This window comes from Cydia splendana, chromosome Z (assembly GCF_910591565.1).
Source record: "Cydia splendana chromosome Z, ilCydSple1.2, whole genome shotgun sequence".
Taxonomy (NCBI): domain Eukaryota; kingdom Metazoa; phylum Arthropoda; class Insecta; order Lepidoptera; family Tortricidae; genus Cydia; species Cydia splendana.
Window position 1 is genome coordinate 17,012,258 of NC_085987.1, and position 21,642 is coordinate 17,033,899.

General features: G+C 41.0%; 1 protein-coding gene across 7 annotated transcripts in view; it reads right to left on the bottom strand.

The window, feature by feature from the left end:
- The window catches only part of LOC134805077 (inter alpha-trypsin inhibitor, heavy chain 4-like), a 41,976-nt gene extending 26,707 nt beyond the window's left edge, over positions 1 to 15,269 (bottom strand). For 3 of the 7 annotated variants that reach the window (XM_063778366.1, XM_063778365.1, XM_063778362.1), the window contains exons 1-14: positions 15,097 to 15,269; positions 9,071 to 9,181; positions 7,337 to 7,560; positions 6,786 to 6,896; positions 6,344 to 6,597; positions 5,718 to 5,821; positions 5,364 to 5,489; positions 4,460 to 4,660; positions 3,764 to 3,938; positions 3,243 to 3,467; positions 2,550 to 2,693; positions 2,263 to 2,429; positions 1,637 to 1,783; positions 432 to 608 (exon numbers count right to left, since the gene is read on the bottom strand). In XM_063778366.1, coding sequence (XP_063634436.1) covers positions 432 to 608; positions 1,637 to 1,783; positions 2,263 to 2,429; positions 2,550 to 2,693; positions 3,243 to 3,467; positions 3,764 to 3,938; positions 4,460 to 4,660; positions 5,364 to 5,489; positions 5,718 to 5,821; positions 6,344 to 6,597; positions 6,786 to 6,896; positions 7,337 to 7,560; positions 9,071 to 9,181 — 2,166 coding nt within the window. In that variant the 5' untranslated portion in view covers positions 15,097 to 15,269. The remainder of the gene's footprint in view (positions 1 to 431; positions 609 to 1,636; positions 1,784 to 2,262; positions 2,430 to 2,549; positions 2,694 to 3,242; positions 3,468 to 3,763; positions 3,939 to 4,459; positions 4,661 to 5,363; positions 5,490 to 5,717; positions 5,822 to 6,343; positions 6,598 to 6,785; positions 6,897 to 7,336; positions 7,561 to 9,070; positions 9,182 to 15,096) is intronic. The other 4 variants (XM_063778369.1, XM_063778368.1, XM_063778367.1 and 1 more) reach the window with 2 other exon arrangements.
- Positions 15,270 to 21,642: the final 6,373 nt, after the last annotated feature.

Below are 21,642 nucleotides of genomic sequence, written 5' to 3' on the forward strand. Positions count from 1 at the left end.
AGTACAGATAAAAAAACGCGTATATCTCGATATTACTGCCGTTACAGCCCATTTTTCAAATCTGCCCCATGTAAGTTCAAAGCTACCCACTCTTGGGGCAGTATCGAACATTATCCCTTGAGTTGCAAAAATCTAATTTGTACTATTATCTTTAGCTTTATATATACGGAAATGAAGTAGTATTACATAGGTAATAACGTAGGTTATTGTGCAGGCTTAAAACTGGTTTCAATAGGTAATATTTTGAACTATGACAATTAATGTAAAAAGTGTACCATGCTGCCCCCTCTCCCCTACTAATTGTCTTATAAATGCGTATTGACACGTTTCCAATGAAGCATCTAGCTAGGAGAAGGCTTCCAACCAATGTGTTATGCCATACGGCAAGGATAGTTTAGTGGCCCTCGGGTTAGTATTATAGCAGGAGGTACCTTGAGCGCCAGCTCCTTGGCCTTGGCCTCGGGGTCGTCGCCGGCGGGCGGGCCGTCGGCGGCGTCCTTGCGGTCCAGCAGCTGCCGGATGGTGAGGCTCACCCACAGCCGCTCCAGCGGCAGGTACTGGTCGCGGGCGCGCGCCACCGGCACCCGGGGGAACACCGTGTAGCGTTTCTGACGAGAACATTCAAATACCATTTGCATCAGCCCAGTTACAACAACCACATTAGGTGGACTTAGGGTTGCTAGATCGAGTGACCCCAATACCGGAAAAAAATTCAAATCTTTGGGATTTTGGCACTTATGTCGGGAGAAAACAAATTAAAGGAAATATACTAAAAACAACAACATTCAACATTATTGTCACATCGTCCGCTGGCGATAGAAATATTAAGGAACGGAAAGTACCCTATACATTTTGATTCCCTTGCGAGTCGAAATATACGTTATTTGTGGTATAAACGGCCGTTTTTAATTTCAACTCGATACCTCTACGCGTTCCCGAGATAAAGGGCCTTGACAGACAGACGGACGGACGGACGTACAGAACAAAGTGAGATAAGGGTCCGTTTTTTCTTCATTTTGAGGTACTAAACCCTAAAAATGGTCTCCTCAACGTTATGACGTTAATGCTATTAGTTAATCGATACGTCTTAGGTTCATATATGTATACATACAGTGATACAGTGTATATGGGTCAATGTCAATTCATAACTGTAAAATGTTATTTTCACCACACCAGCTCATAAAGGCTCTCTTGATTGTTCAAAAACTGATGAGAAAGACGCATTTTATCCACAAGAGTAGCAAAAAACATAATTCAATGCAATAATTTGAGCTGTTTCCTTGTGTTGGCTGGTAGAATTCAGTTTTATAAATTATGATTTCAAAATGATAAATATTTAATAACGTTAACTTGGATTCGATTTTGTTTGTTTTTACAGTTAGTATTTTCCTCGTATTGGTGTGGTGAATAATTTTGTGTTTCACTCGGCAAAATCTGTTTAACCCTCGTGCCTTGAAACCCTCGCAAGGCTCAAGATTCCACTTTTGGAATCACTTTGCTTGCTCGGCTATCAATATTAGCACAAGCAGTTAAACAACAACTTTGCCCCCATATAGAACAAAAAACTAGATACTTAATACACATGTATAAAAAGTTGAAAGAGACATGTTGTAAGGTATGAAGTGGCAGTAGGTACCTTGCCCAAGCCGTCCTCGACGCCGCAGAAGCCCTCGACACGCGGCGCCAGCTCGGTGGCGCCGGGCGCCACGCGCCCCGCCACCACCACCTCAGAGCCCGCGTAGTACGTGCGGAACTTGTGCTTCGTCAGCGAACCCTCTGCGATCTGCAAGTTTACAACACATATGTAATTATAACACCATCTCCAATGTCCTTATCCGGTTTATAAGGGTAGGTTATCGCAACATACTCGTATCATTTAAAAACATTTTTGATACAAGCTTTTATCGCGGGTTGTACTTTTCTTTCAACAGTCAACTAATACTCATGGATACAATTCTAACAAACCCAAACACAATGAGGTTGCGTTGTTTTATCAGAAAGTTCAAATGGCCACCTCCGATCCCCATCATCAAATCAGCGCGATGGTACCATAATATTGCATTGTCAATTGTCAACCAACTTACAGAAGTAGTTGTGTTAAGTTTCAACTCAATCGAATAATGGGAAGTGGATCTAATTTAGCTTGCAAGATCTGATTACATCCATACAACAATAGGGCAAATGAAATTAAATAAAAGCTTGTATTCATAAAGAAGTTTTGAAATTGAGTTGGTAAACAAAGTGTTATGTCGGTGTTGAGACCTGGTCGGGCGGGTAGATGAAGGTGACGTCGTCAAGCAGCGGCGAGGAGATCTGCTTGTAGAAGTCGCGCAGCTGCAGCGCCGCGTCGGCCGCCTCGTAGATGTGCCGCATGAAGCCCTCGTTGCGCAGCGACAGCTTGCGCAGGAACGACCGGTCTGCGTCCTCGCCTGCGCACACAGACAAACAGTTCATCAATACTTCTTCCGTTTATATTGCCTATGTGTGACATATGTGTGTGCGCACGTATGATGGCGATTTGTCTAGATATGATGTGTAGAGTAACGCACCAAAAGCGAGGCAGAAAATTGAGGCCTTGCGCGGTCCCGAGTTCTTCTCAGAGACGCGGTTGATGATGCGCTTGGGGTCGGTCTCGCCCACCGTCGGTTCGCCGTCCGTCAGGAACACAATGATAGACTCCAGCTCCTGTTTTTCTGAAAACAATTATTTCCACCGTTTTATATTTTAGCTATTAAGTCGTCATTATCCGTGTCTAGGATTTTATACATTTAATTTGTTATAGGTATCGCCAGGAGAGTTGAGGTGAAGGATTACACACAGAGATGCACAGAGTACTAATTGCAAAAACAGTATTGAATGAATGAGTGAATGTGTCTTAAGGTGGTATTCCACCTGTCCAATTTCTTTGTCCAATGTCAGTGGCGTCAGTCAGTGCGTCTCACTTTCTCATTAAAATGTGAAACCAAATACTACCAGGATACCTAATATACCACCAATAAGGCCACAATCCACGATCGGCATGATAAAAAAATAAATAAAAAAAACCTTGAAGGAATTTTTTGGTCCATCTTGCAGTTGACTGTTCACTTCATCGATACGATCGAAGTATCGATACGAAAAAAACACTTATTCCAAAATCTCACTGTCATTACATGATTTATTGTTGTGTGCGTGAGTTTAACTCTAGTGCCGCGATACGTTATGACTATTGTCTTGACAAAAGACGTAGTGAAACTTCTCACCTTCATCATCTTGTTGGTTTTGGTCCGTGGTGGCCGCCACAACTGTTGTTTCGGTGGCTGGCGGCTCGGTGTGCGCGTCCTCAGCGCCCGTGTTGCCCGTGTCCCCCGTCTCCCCGGTCGCGCCCGTTTCACCCGTGGGTCCCGTCTTACCCGTGAGTCCCGGCTTACTCACGCCTTTGCGGACGATGTCGATGGCAACATCGAGGGCGCTGGCTATGTTTGTGCCTGTGCAAGTAAGACATTCGATGTATAACTTGGATGTATAACCACATGTTTCGGTTCCGATATCAGTGCAAAATGTAATTTAGGTGGGCGAAGTTACTTTGCTAGTTTGAGTTAGCGTTATGCGTGTTTCCTGTGGATATCATACAATAATGGACTTTGTCAAATTTTCTTGTTACTTCTTAAAAACTGTATGATGAAAGCCTTAGCAAAGTGTATTGGAATCGTTAATGTATAGTTGTATAGAGGAAAGAATGGGGGTATTTGCGGGCGTATTTATTAGTAGGGTGCGACCAAACCTCCGACCGCGACCAGCCTGCTGACGATGACCTTGGCCTTGTCGATGTTCTCCTTGGTGGCGCTGGAGGGCGGCAGTAAGGTCACCTTGCGGCTGTTCTCGTTGTTCCAGTTGCTGTAGTAGTAGTCGTTCGGCGGCGACGCGGCCGGCTCCTCGGCTTCTTTTAGGTCGTGGACCTACGATCAAGTGATTATTTAGTTTAGGGCTATAAGCCAACCTATACGGCGGTATATTATCTTCCATGCGGATCATCGCACAGTCATATACAACGCCACAGAATAAGTAACAGTATAGTATTATCATACAGAAGAAACACGCTCCACCTCTCTCTTCTCTTGATTGGAATTACCTCACCCGGGGCAGCAGACTGACGACTGACAGTCTATTAACAGTTCGGTTAGTAACGCGATGATAAATAATAATACGATTCAAATGAATGATGGATAGTTCAAAATGCCGGTGTATTGTGCCAAGTAAGGATTGAAGCTTGTCAATTTCAAGTAAATACAGACGTAGTGAAGTATCTTTAGGTTACCATCGCATTTTCACGGAAACGTACGAACGTGTTATGCTATTTCAGTCAGTCTCAGTACAAAGAGTACTGAGGTTGAATGAAGTAGCATGACAAATATGGACGTTTCCAAGAAAAATCATGGAGCCCGCCGTACCCGCCCCCGCACCGGCCGGCCCACGGTACCTTGACGCTGGAGCTGAACTCCACGATGCTGAAGTAGTCGCCCGGGTGCAGCTCGGATAGGATGGCCTGCATGGCCTCCCGCAGCTGCACGATCTTGCGGTCGGACATGGAGCCCGACGTGTCCAGCACGAACACCACCAGCTTGGTCAGGGGCGGCAGAGACTCCGGTGCGAAGAAATGCACGAAGTAACCATCGTTCACCTATAAGAAACTCAGCATTTCAGAAATTAAAAAAATCAAATGGATACTTCTAAGTAAATACTCACTACGACTCAATATGTCTTAATATTTATTTAGTAAGCATTGGTGTATACAATATTTGTAAACCATATTTAAGTGAATAAACAAATAGAATGACTAATTAACGTATATGAAAAATCAGTAACTTTAAAATTGTTCTAACGTAAATTAGGGTTCCTCTTTTCAATCTCCATATAAAGCCTGTCGAGTTTCTATTCGGCCCTGAGATAATGTGTATACGACATGTATAATCAAATAAAATATCAGTACCGGTCATGTCAATGACCAATGTCAAAACATTGTTTATTCGAATGCTACGCAATTCTCATCCTTTTTATGATGTTAAATATGTAATTTATTTCAAAATAATGTACAAAATAATTTAAAATAATATTTTTTTTTGCTTTTATGTGGTAATATCGTTTATAATTTCGAAACATTTTCTTCTTGTTTACATCGGTGAGATTCGATGACTTTTATCGTCTGTTGTCAAATAGTACTCCATGCCAGTAAAATAAATTAGTACCACGAAAAATCCGCTACATGACGAAGCCCTAATAAAATCTTGACATACTTTAAAATATTTATAATATAATTAGAGACAAGGAAAATCTTAATCTGCACGTTGATGTAAGAACCCCAAAAACAGATCTTGAATACTTACAAGAATTTCACCATTCTTTGGACGTTCCACATCGTACTGCACTACGAATTGTCCGAGCACCCCTTTCGGTTGGGTCTTCTCAGTATGATACCATCTTGAGGTTTGTTGGGATTCCTTGCTTTTCTCCTAAATGAAAAAGACGGGTAAAGTAACCGACTATACGGGTAATGTGCCTCAGCTAACCAACCAAAATATAAGATTATATTTTTAAGTCTAATTGCAGTAAGTAATTTTAAACTATTCAACAAGTGATGCGCATTGTGCCCCTGTGTATTCTAGCGGCAATTAATAATAATTGATACATATAGAAGCTAATTGAATGTTAAAAGTACTTAATGTGTCACGAATACTAACCTCATAGACTTGCATGAGCCTCTTTTGCTCCTCAAGGTCCGGCTTGAACGTGATGGTGGCCTCGCGCTTGTCCTCCGACCTCTCGATAACCGCTATCGCGTTACCTGTGCTCGAGCAAAATAATCTTATTTATGTTATTTTGCTTTTATACCTATACATGTGTTAATTAAGCGTATGCATTTATTATAATTAATAAAACAATGACATGCGACAACGTGACAGCCAAGTCAGTAGAGGAAACTGAAGGCCTAATTAGAGTTGTCTGACTTAGCGACGTATCGTGCTTATAGGAGCGGTACGATGGTATAAGACCAATAACTACAATTCTCACGTGATTGGTAACTGAGCTGAAATGTAGCTAGTTTCTTTTAATAAAGCCCGACGTAAGCACTGGTCCAGCCACTTCTATGAAATATATCAACCGCAAATGGATACAACTGGACTTACTATCCCTTTAGGTTGTTCTCTTGAACCAGAGGGACAATCCGAATGGACAGTAAGTCCGGTTGCCATTTACCTGTGTGTGTTTATTGAATGAAGTAATCGTGGTCGCAGTCGTCGGACATGACAAGGTTGTGTACAAGGTTGTGAACATAAGGCTAGTGCTGGTTGTAAAGTGCACTCACTAGGGTCAGTGTCGGTAGGGTCGATTTCGTTGCCGGTGCGCACCTCGGGCACGCGCAGCGCGGTGATGGGCTGCGCCTCGCGCACGTGCACGGTCACCGTGAGCTTGGGCACAGGCGCGCCGGGCAGCATGTTGATGTCGTGGTTGTACACGCCGTTCCGCCGCCCCAGCAGCTCCTCGTACGTCAGGTTGAAGATGCACATGCTGTTTGGTTCCACGTTTACATTCACCATAAACTCGTTGGAGTCTCGAGCTCTGAAATGTCATATTACTTACATGTAATTTCTTCTATTTTTACCAAATTAATTGATGTTGCGGATTTTATCATTTTGTGACGAAGTCTGTAGCTGATATGTGTGAAGACTTGTACGAAGCATATATACATAGCGGATTATAAACATTTCTTCGTAAATAATTTACACAAATTGCAAAAAAGAACTTACTTGACCGCAACATGACCGGCACTTATTCCTTGAGAGACTGCCTGATCATATATCCTTTTAGCTTCTTCTTTTTCTTTTACATAAGCTTTGTACGTTTTTCCATCCAAGGTCCTGGGAAATAATAAGAATATTTTAATGTGTTGATCACGTACATACACATTTCATGTATTAAAGTAAGTTACAAATACTTGTAACAACACTAGCGTACAGAAACTGAAGTTTATGCGAGAATAAGATGCGAATTATAAGAAATATCTAGGTAAGGCCTCATTAGGCTAGGCCAAAGGTATGGTGCCATCTTTTCGAGTGATTGCGCCATACTTTTGGCCTACTCTCGAGTAGATGGCGATACTTTTTGATATTTAACAAATTTAACACATATCAGTGAAAGAATAAGGATCAAAATCGAATGGCGTTCTAAAAGTGTTAATCATTTGTGTCGAAAAATGGCAGGAAATGTACTGACTAATACATAATTTACTTTGACAATATTCCTCTAGTCTAAATTTTCTTTGGTATAGGTATATGTATAAGAATGTGTGCAGAATTACATTTGGAATCCGCTAATGAAGGCGGTCTCCGGTATGAGTACCCTGAAGACGGCCTCCTGGCCGCGGTCTGCGGGGTTGCGCACGCGCGTGACCACGGCCGTGCGCGCGTAGCGCATCGACACCTCGGAGCGCACGTCCATCTCCGTCACCTTCAGCGGCGGCGGCGGCCCGCTCGTCGTCGGCGTCGGCGTTGATGTCGGCGCCGGCGTCGGGCTTGTGCTCTGCTAAGTGGTAAACAACATCAACATTTAAACCGTTTCACGGAATGGGCAAGGCAACTGTCAATTTGATTATTTTGATTGTCTATCTATGGCATTGAATTGAAGTATTTATACAAAAAAATGTACCATAGTCGAAAGCACCATCTACTATATTGGCTTTGATCTGATACGTGTATAATTTGTTAAGGTTTTATGTAACTCGTGCGAAGCCGGGGCGGGTCACTAGTTGTTGTCTATTTTCATATAATAGAAAGTACCATCGTCGAGAAAGGCATCTACGACTTCTACGAGTACGTTTATATAGTTATTACCGGCGCTACCCAATTGAGATCGTGTGTCCCGTACAAACATGAATGTTATGGAGGGTTTATGCTAGAAGTTACTCTAGTCTAGTCTAACTAAGACAGAGGGACTTTTATCTAAACACATATTATAAGCTCTCTATATATTCAATAAACCGCATGTGACGGCCGGCATGGGCCATCGTTGTTCTCTGGCGGAACTCACGGATATGTCGCGGCGTGGCGTCTCTAAAATATCTTTATCGTTAATTTTACAAGAAAGTTTTGCTATAAGGTCAGGTGGGGTAGAATTAGACCAAGAAAAGCGTGCAGCGATTTTGATAGCCCACGCAGTGCAAGCGTTATTTTAAACGTCAAACTTCTATGAAATTATGACGTATTTTAAATTACACTTGCACTGCGTAGTCTATCAAAATCGCTGAAATCTTTTCTTGGTGTAACTCTAATAATCCAGTAACTTTGTCGACTTTTGTAACGGGGTTCGTTTGCGTAAAATCCGATAGTTATGGTTTTTTGCAGACTTGTTTATGATGTTGGCTCAATAAATAATCCAAGTTTGTGACTTCGAGCTCCGAACTCCGAACGACTTAGTCAAAAAAAGAAAAAACCGCGGATATTATAGGTTTTTTTATTATTTGGGCGATTAAAACCCTAAAAGACTAGTTTATGATAGTACCTTCTCAAGGCGTTTTTAAAGTAGACTAAATTTGCTACAATACGAGACTAGTAGATCTAAAAATAGTTGCCGAGATAAAAAAAATCAAAATTTATAGATTTTTTGAACTTGAATTCGTAGGTTATGTGAGTGCAGTGAGCACTTTTGTCTAAGGCGATGCCGCTTGTTATAATTTGGCCATTAATATAATTATATGTATATTAAAAACCGTCCAAGAGCATCATGTCAGGCCATGCTCAGTGTAGGGTTCGGTAGTTATTACCCGTCCGTCACAACTGCATTGAATGGGAGATTAGTGAGTATCATGTACATAACAAGCATAAAGGAGTACCTTCTCAGCGCTTTGTACGTCTTTTTACTTAGAAGTGCGATAACTCAAAAACGGCGTAAATGATAATTGAATGTCTTTATTAAGCTTTACTTTCACCATTTTTTAAATAGTTTTTGGACTCTTGGAGATATTTTTGACATTCTCATAAGTGATAAGACATCAGTTTAATGTTTTTTAGGTTAATGTTGCGACGAACGAAGTTACCTCATCTCCATCTCGGGTGACGACTAGAGGGTCGTGCGTGCTGGCGGGCAGGGCAGTCGCCCGCGCCGCGCACAGCGCTGCCACCACTAAGGTCCACCGTACCATCCTCATCTGAAACAAAACAATATTTATACATCACTACTTTATTCTAGGAAATGGTTTGACCGTAGATGGAAACAAACGGACGTTGCACTTCGATACATATAGGTATAGTGTTCCATTCGGTGAAAACATTTTGGGTGCTTATATTGTTAAAAAAGTTTATGTAAATCAACATTATTAGAGTTATACCAAGAAAAGTCTGCAGAGATTTTGCTAGCCCACGCAGTGCAAATCTTATTTTAAACGTCAAACTTCTGTGACATTATGACGTATAAATAACACTTACACTGCGTGGGCTATGAAAATCGCTGCACACTTTTCTTGGTCTAACTGTACTACTACTAGCGAATCAATTAATTATTTTATTAAATATTTAGATTCTTTTTTTATGGAAGACATTGCTATGTAAATTATAAAATGAAATAAATGAATGATGCCAGCATTCGTTGGTAGTTTAGTCTGAGTTTTAGACGGCTGTCTAGTCTTAAACCTCTTGTCAAAGAGTACAGTTACCGTTAATTGTATCATCAACCTGGGTTCCCCGACCCGTTAAAATGGACAGTCACTGCATAAGGCGAGAACGCATTTTTTTATCATTGTTTAACACTGTCAGAAGGCAGTAGTGGCCACACACCTCCTTGTAATTAATGGTACTTTTCCACAGACACAATTCACACGACCGATATTAAAACAAATCACAAAAAATCACTATCACCTACGTGCACGTATGAATTTAGTTATTTCGTTGCACAAGGACGTGGTCGAGGGTTCATGCACGGGTCATGCTAATCATTTTTCTGATGAATACATGTCATATCGTGTGCCGAAGTGAGTGTGTTTATCAAAGTGGTATAAAATATAGGTACCTATATTTATAGTTTACCCAGTTGCATTTAGTGACCATACTTGTAAAAAAATGTAGGTTCGTTCCATAGAGGAAAACGACGATACATATTCTCAGAACAGAGGTCAAAATGAGAACATTAATACAATAACTATACTTAAGTATATTACCTATAAACATGTTCGATAACATGATGACATGTTATCACGCTCGCGCGAGTTCCGAGTAACGAAGTCGTGGAAAACAAGCAACAGCGCGTAGTCTGGCCATCCGACCGTATCGTTCTTGGGAAATACCCCTGGCTACTTGTTTGCACACAAACATAAACGATGTTTTTTTATTCATACTTAGAAACGTGAAATAATGTGTTGCTTATTTGGTTTGCATTATCCTTCTTAGTTCATCGCGTTATGTGTAATTTTGAATTTTATCATCAGCAATAAAAATCGATACGTACTTAAAATATGCGTTTCTTTTTAAACGGTTTTCTTTATTTAACTTAACTATGTATACAGTTTGGAAAAATTAATGGACCCTGGAAGGAAAGTGCCTTAAAACCTTAAGTTAGCTCATTTTATCTAAAGGAAAGAGTCTTTTATTTTTTTAAATAAACAAAACTGCACTCAATTATTATTTTTTAATTCTTTTGTATCGCCTGGGAATCAAACCGACTTAAATTAAAAAGAAACTTTTTCTATTTTATTCCACTAGTGATCACTAGGCGACCGTTCATGTTAATGTTGAAAATTTCTCCAAGAAACATTAAGTCTTACACTCGTCTGTCGTACAAAATATCCATAATATCCAATATTTAGTATTTCTGAATTTTTAGACGGTGTTATTCCCGAACGAGGGAAGTGAATTTAAAAAAATCTCTGAATGCAGTTTGGTTCTTTTTAAAAATAAATGAATGCCCCTTTTTAAAAATAAAATTAGCTAACTTAAGGTTTTGAGGTTCTTTCCCTCCAGGGCTCATTAATTTTTTCCACGCTGTAAGTATAGTTATAGTACTACTGTAAACGATCATTTTGTGCAAAATTTATATACAAAGTAAACTGTTTTTTAGCTTTGAGTGTATAATTAATGTAGACTTTAAAACGAGTCGGGCACACACATACCTATTTAACTTATTTTATTGTATCTTATAGTAGGTAGGTATGATTCATGAGACTCGAAAACAGTTGTCGCTATGCTTGTTTGCACGGTGCCATTTAAGTAAATTGCACGAAAACAGTTGTCGCTTCACAGCGAAGCAGATACGATAACAAAAGATGAGCAAGTTCTTATTTCAGAACCATCTATAGGTATTTCCATTTATTTGAATACACTTAGATACCTAGTATTTCTTAGCCAGACTTTACACGTGACATGGTAACACCTATAAATATTGATACTCATCTGGAGGAAGATGATCGTGAGTTCAGTGTGCGGACCTTCATGTGTTGCCTTACCTTAGCCGGTTAAACTAGTCGGCAATCGGCATTCAAGATGGCAGGCAGGTGAAACACCGACCAATTATACAAGGAACACCTTTACGAGACGGGGTCACGATTCGATTTTTAAGATTTTAACATGAAACACGAGCTTAATTTTAGTAACATTATTGTTTATGAAAATTGTAATTTTTAGTGTGAAGAATCACATAATGGGACTCCCCCTTGGACCTCCATTCGTGCCGGTTGGAAGCGACCCGCATCCAGCGTCCTCCGGCGGCCTTAACAAGGTCGTCTGTCCATCTTGTGGGTGGACGTGATCGAAGCGTATAGCTGTCCATAGAACCTCTCGATCTCGCCTAAAACCTCCGCTTTGCTCGACGCTATGCTGCCATCTTCCCGTTTCAGCTTTGTCAGCTAGCTTTGCCCAATAGACTTGTCCTTTGCGAACACTTTGGAGCCTTGGTTTCGCTCAATAGTCTCTTTAATACGGTTAGTATTAAAGAGACGCAGATCATGTCGCAAGGATTTAGATATACGCCTATTGAGCTGCCTATATGACTTCGCGTCATCGGGAGACTGCAACCGTAGCGAGCGTCGTTCAGCCATGAGGTTTAAGGTTCGCTCGGTCAATTTCTGAAGTCTATCTTTACGGCGGGGTCTAAAAAACTTAGACCCTACTGTGTGGACAGTTTCCACTAGCCCGTCGTTGATTTCGTCCACTGAAGCCAAGTTCTCTAGGCAAGCAAAGCGGTTAGAGAGCTCGAGTTGAAAGCTTTCGGGGTTTTGAACATGGGCTCGAGTAGGTCGGAGTGTAGACTTCATCAGGCTGGACCTTTCAAGTTTAATATTGATATTCAGTGAGCCTCTTACGATTCGGTGATCACTACCGGTCTTTACCCTGTTGATCACAGAGACATCACTGAATATCCGTTTCTTGTCGGTCATGATGAAATCTATCTCGTTTCTCGTGGAACCGTCAGGACTCATCCAGGTCCATTTCCTGTGAGGCGGCTTCTGGAAGAAAGAGTTCATCATGAAGAGTTCCTCTCTCTCCAGAAAGTCGGCCAGCCTCTGACCCCTAGGGTTCCATTGCCCATACCCAAATTGCCCCACTCTCAACTCATCACCGCTTCTCTTGCCCAACTTTGCGTTGAAGTCCCCCATAACAACAGTAAAGTAGGTTTTAGAAGTATCTATGGCCCTACTTACGTCCTCATACATAGCCTCTACTTCATCAGCGGAGTGTGACGAGGTCGGTGCGTATACCTGAATTACCTTCAGCGAATATCTTTTGGATATTCTGAGTATTAGGTATACCACCCTGCTCGACATAATGTCGATGGTTATTATGTTGTTTACGAGGGACTTGTGTTATGTTGTTGGAGGCACGGCCAGTCGTCGTCGGGGCGGGTAGCCGGATCTTTGCCGGAGATTCTTAGCACCCTTGACCCCACTAATGCCCTGACCGCTACCATAGCCAAAGCACCGGGGGTCGCCGGAACCTCGAGGCCATGGTTTTATTGTGCTCTGCATGATGGGGGGTGAATGCCATAATCGCCACGCTTGGCAGGCGGGTTGGCGATCGCAGTCGAGTAGGTACACCGAATTTGAGGGACGCTGCTGCGCGTCCACCGGTGGTCTTGGACGTAGTTTAAGGACATACCCGGGTCCAGACAATGTATGTATATAAATAAACAAATGAAGCGGCGAGACGGACCCCGGAGAGGTAGCATATGGGCACGAGACGATCAGGATGCGTTCAGGAAAGACTGGCCAGATCTAGGCCGTCGATAAGTGGAGGGCCACAAGGAGCGGCCGCAATGTCTGACTAGCACTAGTTGCAATATGACTCGTATGCGGAAACACTCGACGCCTCAGCTAAGTTTTTCAGACTTTTTATACTCTTTGGTGGGCCAATGCCGAGTGAGCTGTGGGCCAAGAACGCCACAAAGTGGCAACCCAGCTCAAAAGGAGGATATGGCAGACCACGTCGGCGATGGCGAGACGAGTTAGACTCCCTTTTAAAGGAATGGCTAGAGACTGCACAGGATCAGGAAGACTAAAAAAGTGGGGGGCGGCTTTTGCCCAGCAGTGGGACATTATAGGCTCCCAATAATAATAATAATAATTGCTCTGGTGGACATAAAACATTTACCTTTTATCAAGACCCTCAATATTGTCTTAAATTCTCCACATAAAAACAAAAAATATGTTTAAAAAATTACAAATTATAATTTCGTTTTCGTTTTGGCTAATCGACATGAAACTAAACCAAAATAACTGATTTGCACGACCGATGTGATCCCATAAGTGTCCCGTGAACAAAGTTTTGTACGGAACACTAATTAAAAACTAATTACCTACGTTTGCCTCACGAGCGTAAAATAAAGTCCCTTAGCGAGCTAAAATTCTTATAAACTAGGTAGTTTATAGGTAGGTTGGGTGTCTAGGTAGTCCAGTAGTGGTAGTAGATAGGTACGTAGTAGGTACGATAGGAGCTTATTCAGTATTCTCAAATGTTGTAGCGAATGTAAGTCAAGATACCTAATTAAATTGTAGAAGGACTATTAAATATGATAACTCATTTACTGCAGGTAGCTCTCAATCCAATCCAATGATTGGAATGGGAGCTTCGTGACCATCAGTATGACCAGAACGGACGTCGTTAGCGCACTGCGAATTGAATAGAACAGTGGGTACTTAAAGTGGATCGTTTCTCTTCACTTTCCGACTTCCGTAAGTGCGTTGTTGCCGCTTTAGCGTACCTACATATTCATGGTAAAAGAAGTTTCGGGGGAAGAAGAATATGGCTTATAAATCTGCGCCAATGGTTCACGGTGAAAAGCACACGGTCACTTATTAGAGCTGCTGTGTCGAAGGTTCAGATTGTTATGATGATTGCCAAACAGCGATAGCAGACGGCGCCCGAAGAAGAAAATAAATATTTTCTATTCTATAAAATTCTTTTTTTTTTTAATATTCACAGTAAGGTTATTTAAACTAAAACAAGGAAAAAATACATTAGCTATAAAGTGGTAGGTAATTGCCTTATTTACAATCCACACCACACAAGCGTATATAACACCTAGCTGCGGAAAGCTAAATTACGGAATGTTACCTATTAAATACTAATATTACTACAAACTTTCTTTTTATGTATACTAACGTATTTATGCTATTTATGTAAATATTTTTGCCTTAATCGTATTATTGTGACTGTAAATAAACAATATACGGTAATACAAAATAAATAAAAATACTAGTATAGGTACGGTCAGGGAATTTAATTTCGGTACCATTCCGTAACACAGCGGCAATAGTATGAGGTCCCTAGCGTTTTCATATTGATACTTATTCATGATTTGAAATTTATTCTTACGCAGTAAATAATAAGAAACATCTAATAAGAGTACTTAATACGAGGATGAGGCGTAAAACCCAAGTAGCGGCGTGACACGGGTTCTTTGCCTCACACCTTCATTTAAGTTTTTGTTTAATATATCAAGTCAAGATACATATATCTAAAACGAAGATGAGGAAAACTACATGAAAACCAAACATTCTATAATAGGATAGAGTTAGATTCGCTACCGGCACGGCATGCAAGAGGCCAATACCTATTAGATACATAAAGTCATACGCACCGGTTTGTTTACTCTCAACGAGATGATTGGTCCAATTGGCCGTCAAATTCTGGCACGTTCTGCGCTAGACGAAGGTAGATGCTGCGGAATGCCCGACTACGTGTACAGTCGCTGTCGGCCGCCACGCAACTCGCGGCTCCGCTGCCCACCAGACAACTTATATTACATATATTATCGCTCGGCCGGCCCGTTCGGGTTCGATGTTTATAGGTATCTACATTCTTGTGCAGGGTCTCGGCGCTGCGTCTCTAGCGCATTACCGGCGGGGCCGGTTCGGATAGGTCACGATTTTCCATACAGTGCAGCAGAGCAGACAACACATGCAGAAAACCCACTCCTGCAGTTACTAAACTTGGGTAGGGACATATTGATTTAAACATTTAAACTAACACGATTTTCACTCATATTTTAAAACTAACATCCCTTATTAAGTCCCGTGCTAGTTTTAAAATTTGGGTAGGGATTCGACTTCCCAGTAACTCCATTCCACAGAACTGATACTCTGGTCCGAATATAGTGATGTAAACAAAACAAAATGGCAAGTACCGAATAAGATGTGAACATATTAATATAAAAAATATTTATACCTACTATTTGGCCCATAAAGCACTTAAGGCAGAGCAAAAAGGAAGATTAAATTTAAAAGTATTTTTTAGAACCACTAAAACCCATCTGTATCTGTATGTATATTTTTCAAACGAAGTTTAGATATAACTATCATATTAATTTATGTGGTCCAAAAGTCGATAAAAGAAAACAATACAAAACAAATATACGTACATACCTATCCATCCCCATAAATTAAATTAAATCGGCCACGAGCATGTCGGTCCATGCTCAGTGTAGGGTTCCGTAGTTACCATTCTGTCAGATTAGGCTAAACGGCGGGCTATTAGTACGTATCATCATGTACCTACATTACAAGCATAAGTCAGTATACCTTTGCAGCCTTATGTACGCCTTTTTACTATGAAGAGTGGACTTTTTGCAATAACTCGAAAACCGGCCAAGTGCGAGTCGGACTCGCCCACCGAGGATTCCTTAGTTTTTAGTATTTGTTAACAGAAACAACAATCTGTGAAAATTTCAACTACACGGTACATGAGACAGACGGACAGCAACAGATAGTCTTAGTAATAGGGTCCCGTCTTTACCCTTTCGGTACGGAACCCTAAAAACGGCTGAATCGAGCATGTTCGCTATAGTTTTAATTGAAAGTATTTATTAAGCTTTTGTTATACGCTTTTTTTTCGGACCCATGGTTCAAAATTTAAAGATGGGGACACAAGTTTTTTCTTTCGGAGCGAATATTTCCGAAAATAATCACTTTCTCAAAAAATGGTTTTGGAGACCCTTATTGATTATGAAAGACCTATATACTATCCAACGATAGTCCTCACCATTTGGCTAATAGTGAAAAAAAAAAAACAATAACAAAAAAAACTTTATATATGGGAGGGAGTACATAATAAAGACCTATGGGAGGGGGTACCCTAAAATTATTATTTTTTGTATTTACTGTTTATTTACCCGTTCTGCCGCCATGCATGAGTAAAGTACTTATTCGTGCTAAATTGCAACTTTCTAGCACTAACAATCACGGAGCAAAGCCGCGGACGAACAGACAGACGGACATGGCGAAACTATAAGGGTCTCTAGTGGACTACGGAACCCCATAAAAGACATAAAGAAGCAATGCATACGAGACTTGGTTACTTAAATATTAATGTACCTACCTACGCATGAACATGTGTTTGGTGGACAAATGAAGCAGAGGTCGTGTTTTGCAACTTGACAATAACAGCATAGCAGCAGACATTTTATTTATTTATTGATAATAACGGTACAGCTATCATAACAGTTGCCCAATGCCACAGTGCAGCGGTCGGCAACCTTTTAGCAGCCAAGGGCATGCTATGGGCCACATAGTAGTTAACGAAGTTGACGCGGGCCGCACTTTGTTAATATTTATGACTTTAAGAGCGGTTTCGCACTACGTCCGATCCGATTCCGATCCGAACCCGTGAAAATATGGGTCTAGAAAACTCGGACCGAATTCGGATATTCGCTTACGCACTAGTCCTATCCGAACCCGTGAAAATATGGGTCTAACTCGGACCGAATTCGGATATTCGCTTTACGCACTAGTCCTATACACTGAACTAATACACTGGATGCCTGCCGCTTCACGTCACCCAGCCACTTACCCCGCCCGCCCCGCTGCCTCTCTGCTCGTACGCAGCTCGGCTTTAACTCGGACGCAGTGCGCGAGCGTTCATACAATTAATACTAAGGCTACTTCGGTCCGTCAAAAATCTTCTCCGGAATGGAGATTCTAGAATGACGGAAAGAAATCGGATGACGGAGATCGGATCTAGTGCGTAACATACCATAGAAATAGTTCTACGGCTACAACGGACCATATTTTCACGGGTTCGGATCGGATTCGGATCGGACGTAGTGCGAAACCGCTCTAACAGATATTGTCGTTTGCAATATTATTTACAAAATAGCCAGGGAGGCTCGCAGGCCGCATGTGAGAGGTTCGCGGACCGCCTGTTTTTTTTTTTTTATTATTATTATTAATTTACACAACATATTCCACATTATCATACAGAGCTGGTTCCTACACTAGGGCTTGCCTGTGTCGTAGGTAACCAATACAAGAGAAAAAATTACACATAATGCGCGAAAATATAAATTAGCCTAAAAGGTTACATAAACGATAGAACAGAATAAAACTAAAAATTGAAGCTAAAAATAAGAATACAAAAATACAATTAATAAAACACTTATTTAACAATCTAACACTAATTATAATACAAGGAAAGCGAAGTGAATGTCCATGCAGGGTATATGTAAATGTGTGTATGCGTGTGTGTGTTGGTGTAATATATATATATGTGTGTGTGCGTGTAAGAGTTATGTGTTTTTATTGAGTTACACTCAGTAAGCTCTCAATATCCTCGTAATAAAGGGTTTTGAGCCAGGCTTGCAATTTAACTTTTGCTTCTCTACCCGAATATTCTTGCAGGGAAATTTTCTTACAGATTTGGTTGTATATGAAGGGGTGTAGAAAGGGGCCGAAACGTTTTGCGTATACTGTTTGAGTAGCGGGCACAGGAATTTTGAAGATATGTTGCCACAACCGCTGCCATAGTGTAACAAAAAGTTATCTAGAGAAACTACAAATAAACACTTTGACTTTTGACTCTTTTGAGACATGTAAGTACGTGGGTTTTCAGAAAAAATGGTACGATTTACTTTTTTTTTCGAAAAACCAACAACTTTTGGGTTATTTAGACTCAGAATCACGAGTACTATTGAATGAGACAAAGAACAAGTGTCCCCAGATTTTCATACAAATTTTCGGTGTCAGTTTTGTAACGGTCCATACAAAATGTACTTATATGAAAATGCGCTACAAACCTGTCTTTTTTTTATTTTTAAAATCGATAGTACTCGTGATTCTGAGTAGAAGTAACCCAAAAGTTTATGGTTTTCGAAAAAAAAGTAAATGGTACACTGTACACTTTTATAGTTCGTTTTTTTTTAGCATTAGAAAGAACTTGAAAGAAGGCAAGCGATCTTGACATGTCTTCTAATTGAAAAACGCTTTTTATAAATCCGTAACTATTACTTATGAAAGCAGAATAATATAAAAGATCGTATTAGATTCATAATTGTTACATATCGGGTGGAACAGAACGAAGGACTTTTACGCAAACGGGGAATTGTTTAGGCTACGTACTTTATTTTTCACTTATTAATCACGTTAATATTTCTAACCGTTTTAGAGATACAATTTGTTAAACAGTAGTGCATAAATCTGTATGTTACAACCCTAGCAAGTAGATCCTATTAGGGCTGCCAATGGATGCAATGATCTGTGTAATTAGTCAATAAGAAGGTCATTATTAATTTATTTACCCCCTTATTTTATTAAATTACATAAACTGACACCGCACCGTTGCACTGAGCGCAAATATCCCTTAAATATCCTATCTATATTTTTACCCGACTGCCTAAGGAGAGTTGATTATAAACTGAACACGTTTAAAACACATTCAGTTTGATACCGTTATCCTTGTTTTCGTTACTTATTCCTAATTAAGTAATCATCAGCCAGTGTCAACAGACTGATAAATTCGTCTTTACCAAGAAAAAATCGAAGTCATTTGCGGCTAAAAGTAGAATAAATTAGTGTTTACAAATACAACCGTTACACGCTTAGGTGGTTCGTGGTAATTCCGGTAAAGAACCATCACTTTAAAGAACAGACTAATTCCATGTACAATTAATGGTTCTGTATACGAAAATGCTATAAAAAATCTTTCGTTTATCCTCAAGTTTAAAGACCTATTGGTATGGGGATACCAGGGACTGCACATTTCAGACCACACTATAAATACATACATAACATAATATGTATCATATTATGATTAGGTAACATTTACTTTTTATTTTTATTTACTCTTTCGCAATTAGAAGTGCTCGTACCGGTGGTAGTCCGTCTATGTCCGACACGCGCATGCGTTTCTCGCGTTACATTACATTTTGCTAGTGAGGAAATAATGCTTTGTCTCCGATATAAAAGTGCATGCCACCACCCAGCTCGATACTATATTACATCGTCCTAAACTAAGTATAAGGACCGTGCGCGTTGGAGGGTCTGCCATCTAGTGGCCTGTATCGGAAACATAAACATGTACATTGCCAAAGAAAGTACTGCCATCTACCGTTCTCGTACGTTTTCTTGTACATAGTAGGTACTGCCATCTTGTGGGCTACATCGCAAGCATAAACTTCACATTTTTCTCTCGTTTCGTTTTTTGGAAAATGTTTAAAATGGCGGAAATTGGCCTAAAGGACTTAAGCGCTGGTAGGGACTCTAGGCCTTATTGAGATTAGTCCAGTTTCCTCACGATGTTTTCCTTCACCGAAAAGCAACTGGTAAAAATATCAAATGATATTTCGTACATCCGAGAAACTCGTTGGTACGAGCCGGGGTTTGAACCCGCGACCTCCGGATTGAAAGTGGCACGCTCTTACCGCTAGGCCACCACTTTGTTTGTGTTATAATGGTATACTTCTTAAAAATAGTTTCTTAAATACATGGGAATTTTCACTTATAGTTCGTTTTTTTAGCATTAGAAATAAGGTAAACAATCTTGATGTCTTTTAATTAAAAAACACATTTTAAAAATAATTTACGGCAAATATATACAGGGTGGAACATTTCTAGAGACTGAGCTGAAAGGATAATGTTATCTAAGTGATCTACAATCGAGTTATTATAATCGTAAAGCTGAAGTAACAAGTAAAACAAAATCACTAAAATGAAATTTTTTATATCAGTGACAACACTGACAACCCTACTAGTGCCGTGTGGTGCCGGCCTCTAGAATAGCACCAACCCAATTCTTCCCGTGGGTGTCGTAAAAGGCGACTTAGGGAAATATAACCGGGGGGTGGGCAGCAGCGCCCCCTGCAGAACAATTACTGAACTGCGATCCCCAACCCGCATGCCCAGCGTGGGGATTACGGGCATTACCTCCAAATGAAAAGACACGCCAAACGAAAATGGCCCCCAGTTCCCGGCCGCCTCGCTATTCCTGGCCATGGCAGCGGCCACGGTAACGGCGGGGCAAGGGGTGCTAAGAATCCCCGGGCTACATTAGGCTGCCATTCATTACAAAATTTGACCCTGGCTACGTTTAACGGACGCACTCTGAGGCTTGACCACCATCTAGCGCAGTTGGAAGTGGAGTTAGAGAACATTAAATGGCATGTTCTAGGGTTATGTGAAGTCCGTAGAGAGGGGGAGGACACCGTAACCCTAGACTCGGGCCATCTTCTCTACTTTCGCGAGGGTGATAAAACATCCCAGGCTGGTGTAGGTTTCCTCGTCAATAAGGCCCTCTCTAACAACGTTGAAGAATTCTCCAGTGTGTCGACCAGGGTAGCGTACCTGATCCTTCGGCTGTCCAAGCGCTACAGCATGAAGGTAATTCAGGTTTACGCACCGACCTCGGCACACTCGGATGATGAAGTGGAGGATATGTACGAATACATATCCAAAGCCTTGCACAACACCACTAAGGCCCACTTCAATGTTGTTATGGTGGACTTTAACGGCAAGGTGGGAACCCAGACTGCCAACGAATCCCGGATAGGCCCGCATGGTTACGGAGTTAGGAATCACAGGGGGCAAATGCTTGTCAACTTCCTTGAGAAAGAGGGACTGTTCTTAATGAACTCCTTCTTTAAGAAACAGCCTCAAAGGAAGTGGACATGGCAAAGCCCCGACACTGTGACTAAAAATAAGATCGACTTCATCATAACGGATAGCAGGCACATATTCAGAGATGTCGCAGTGATCAACAGGTTCAATACCGGATCTGATCACCGACTCCTCCGAGGCTCTCTGAATATCAACTTGAAGCTTGAAAGAAACCGTCTGATGACGTCCACGCTCCGCCCTAACCCAATCCAAATCATGGCGGGTACTGAGAAGTTCCAGCAGCTTCTCAGGGATAGATTTGT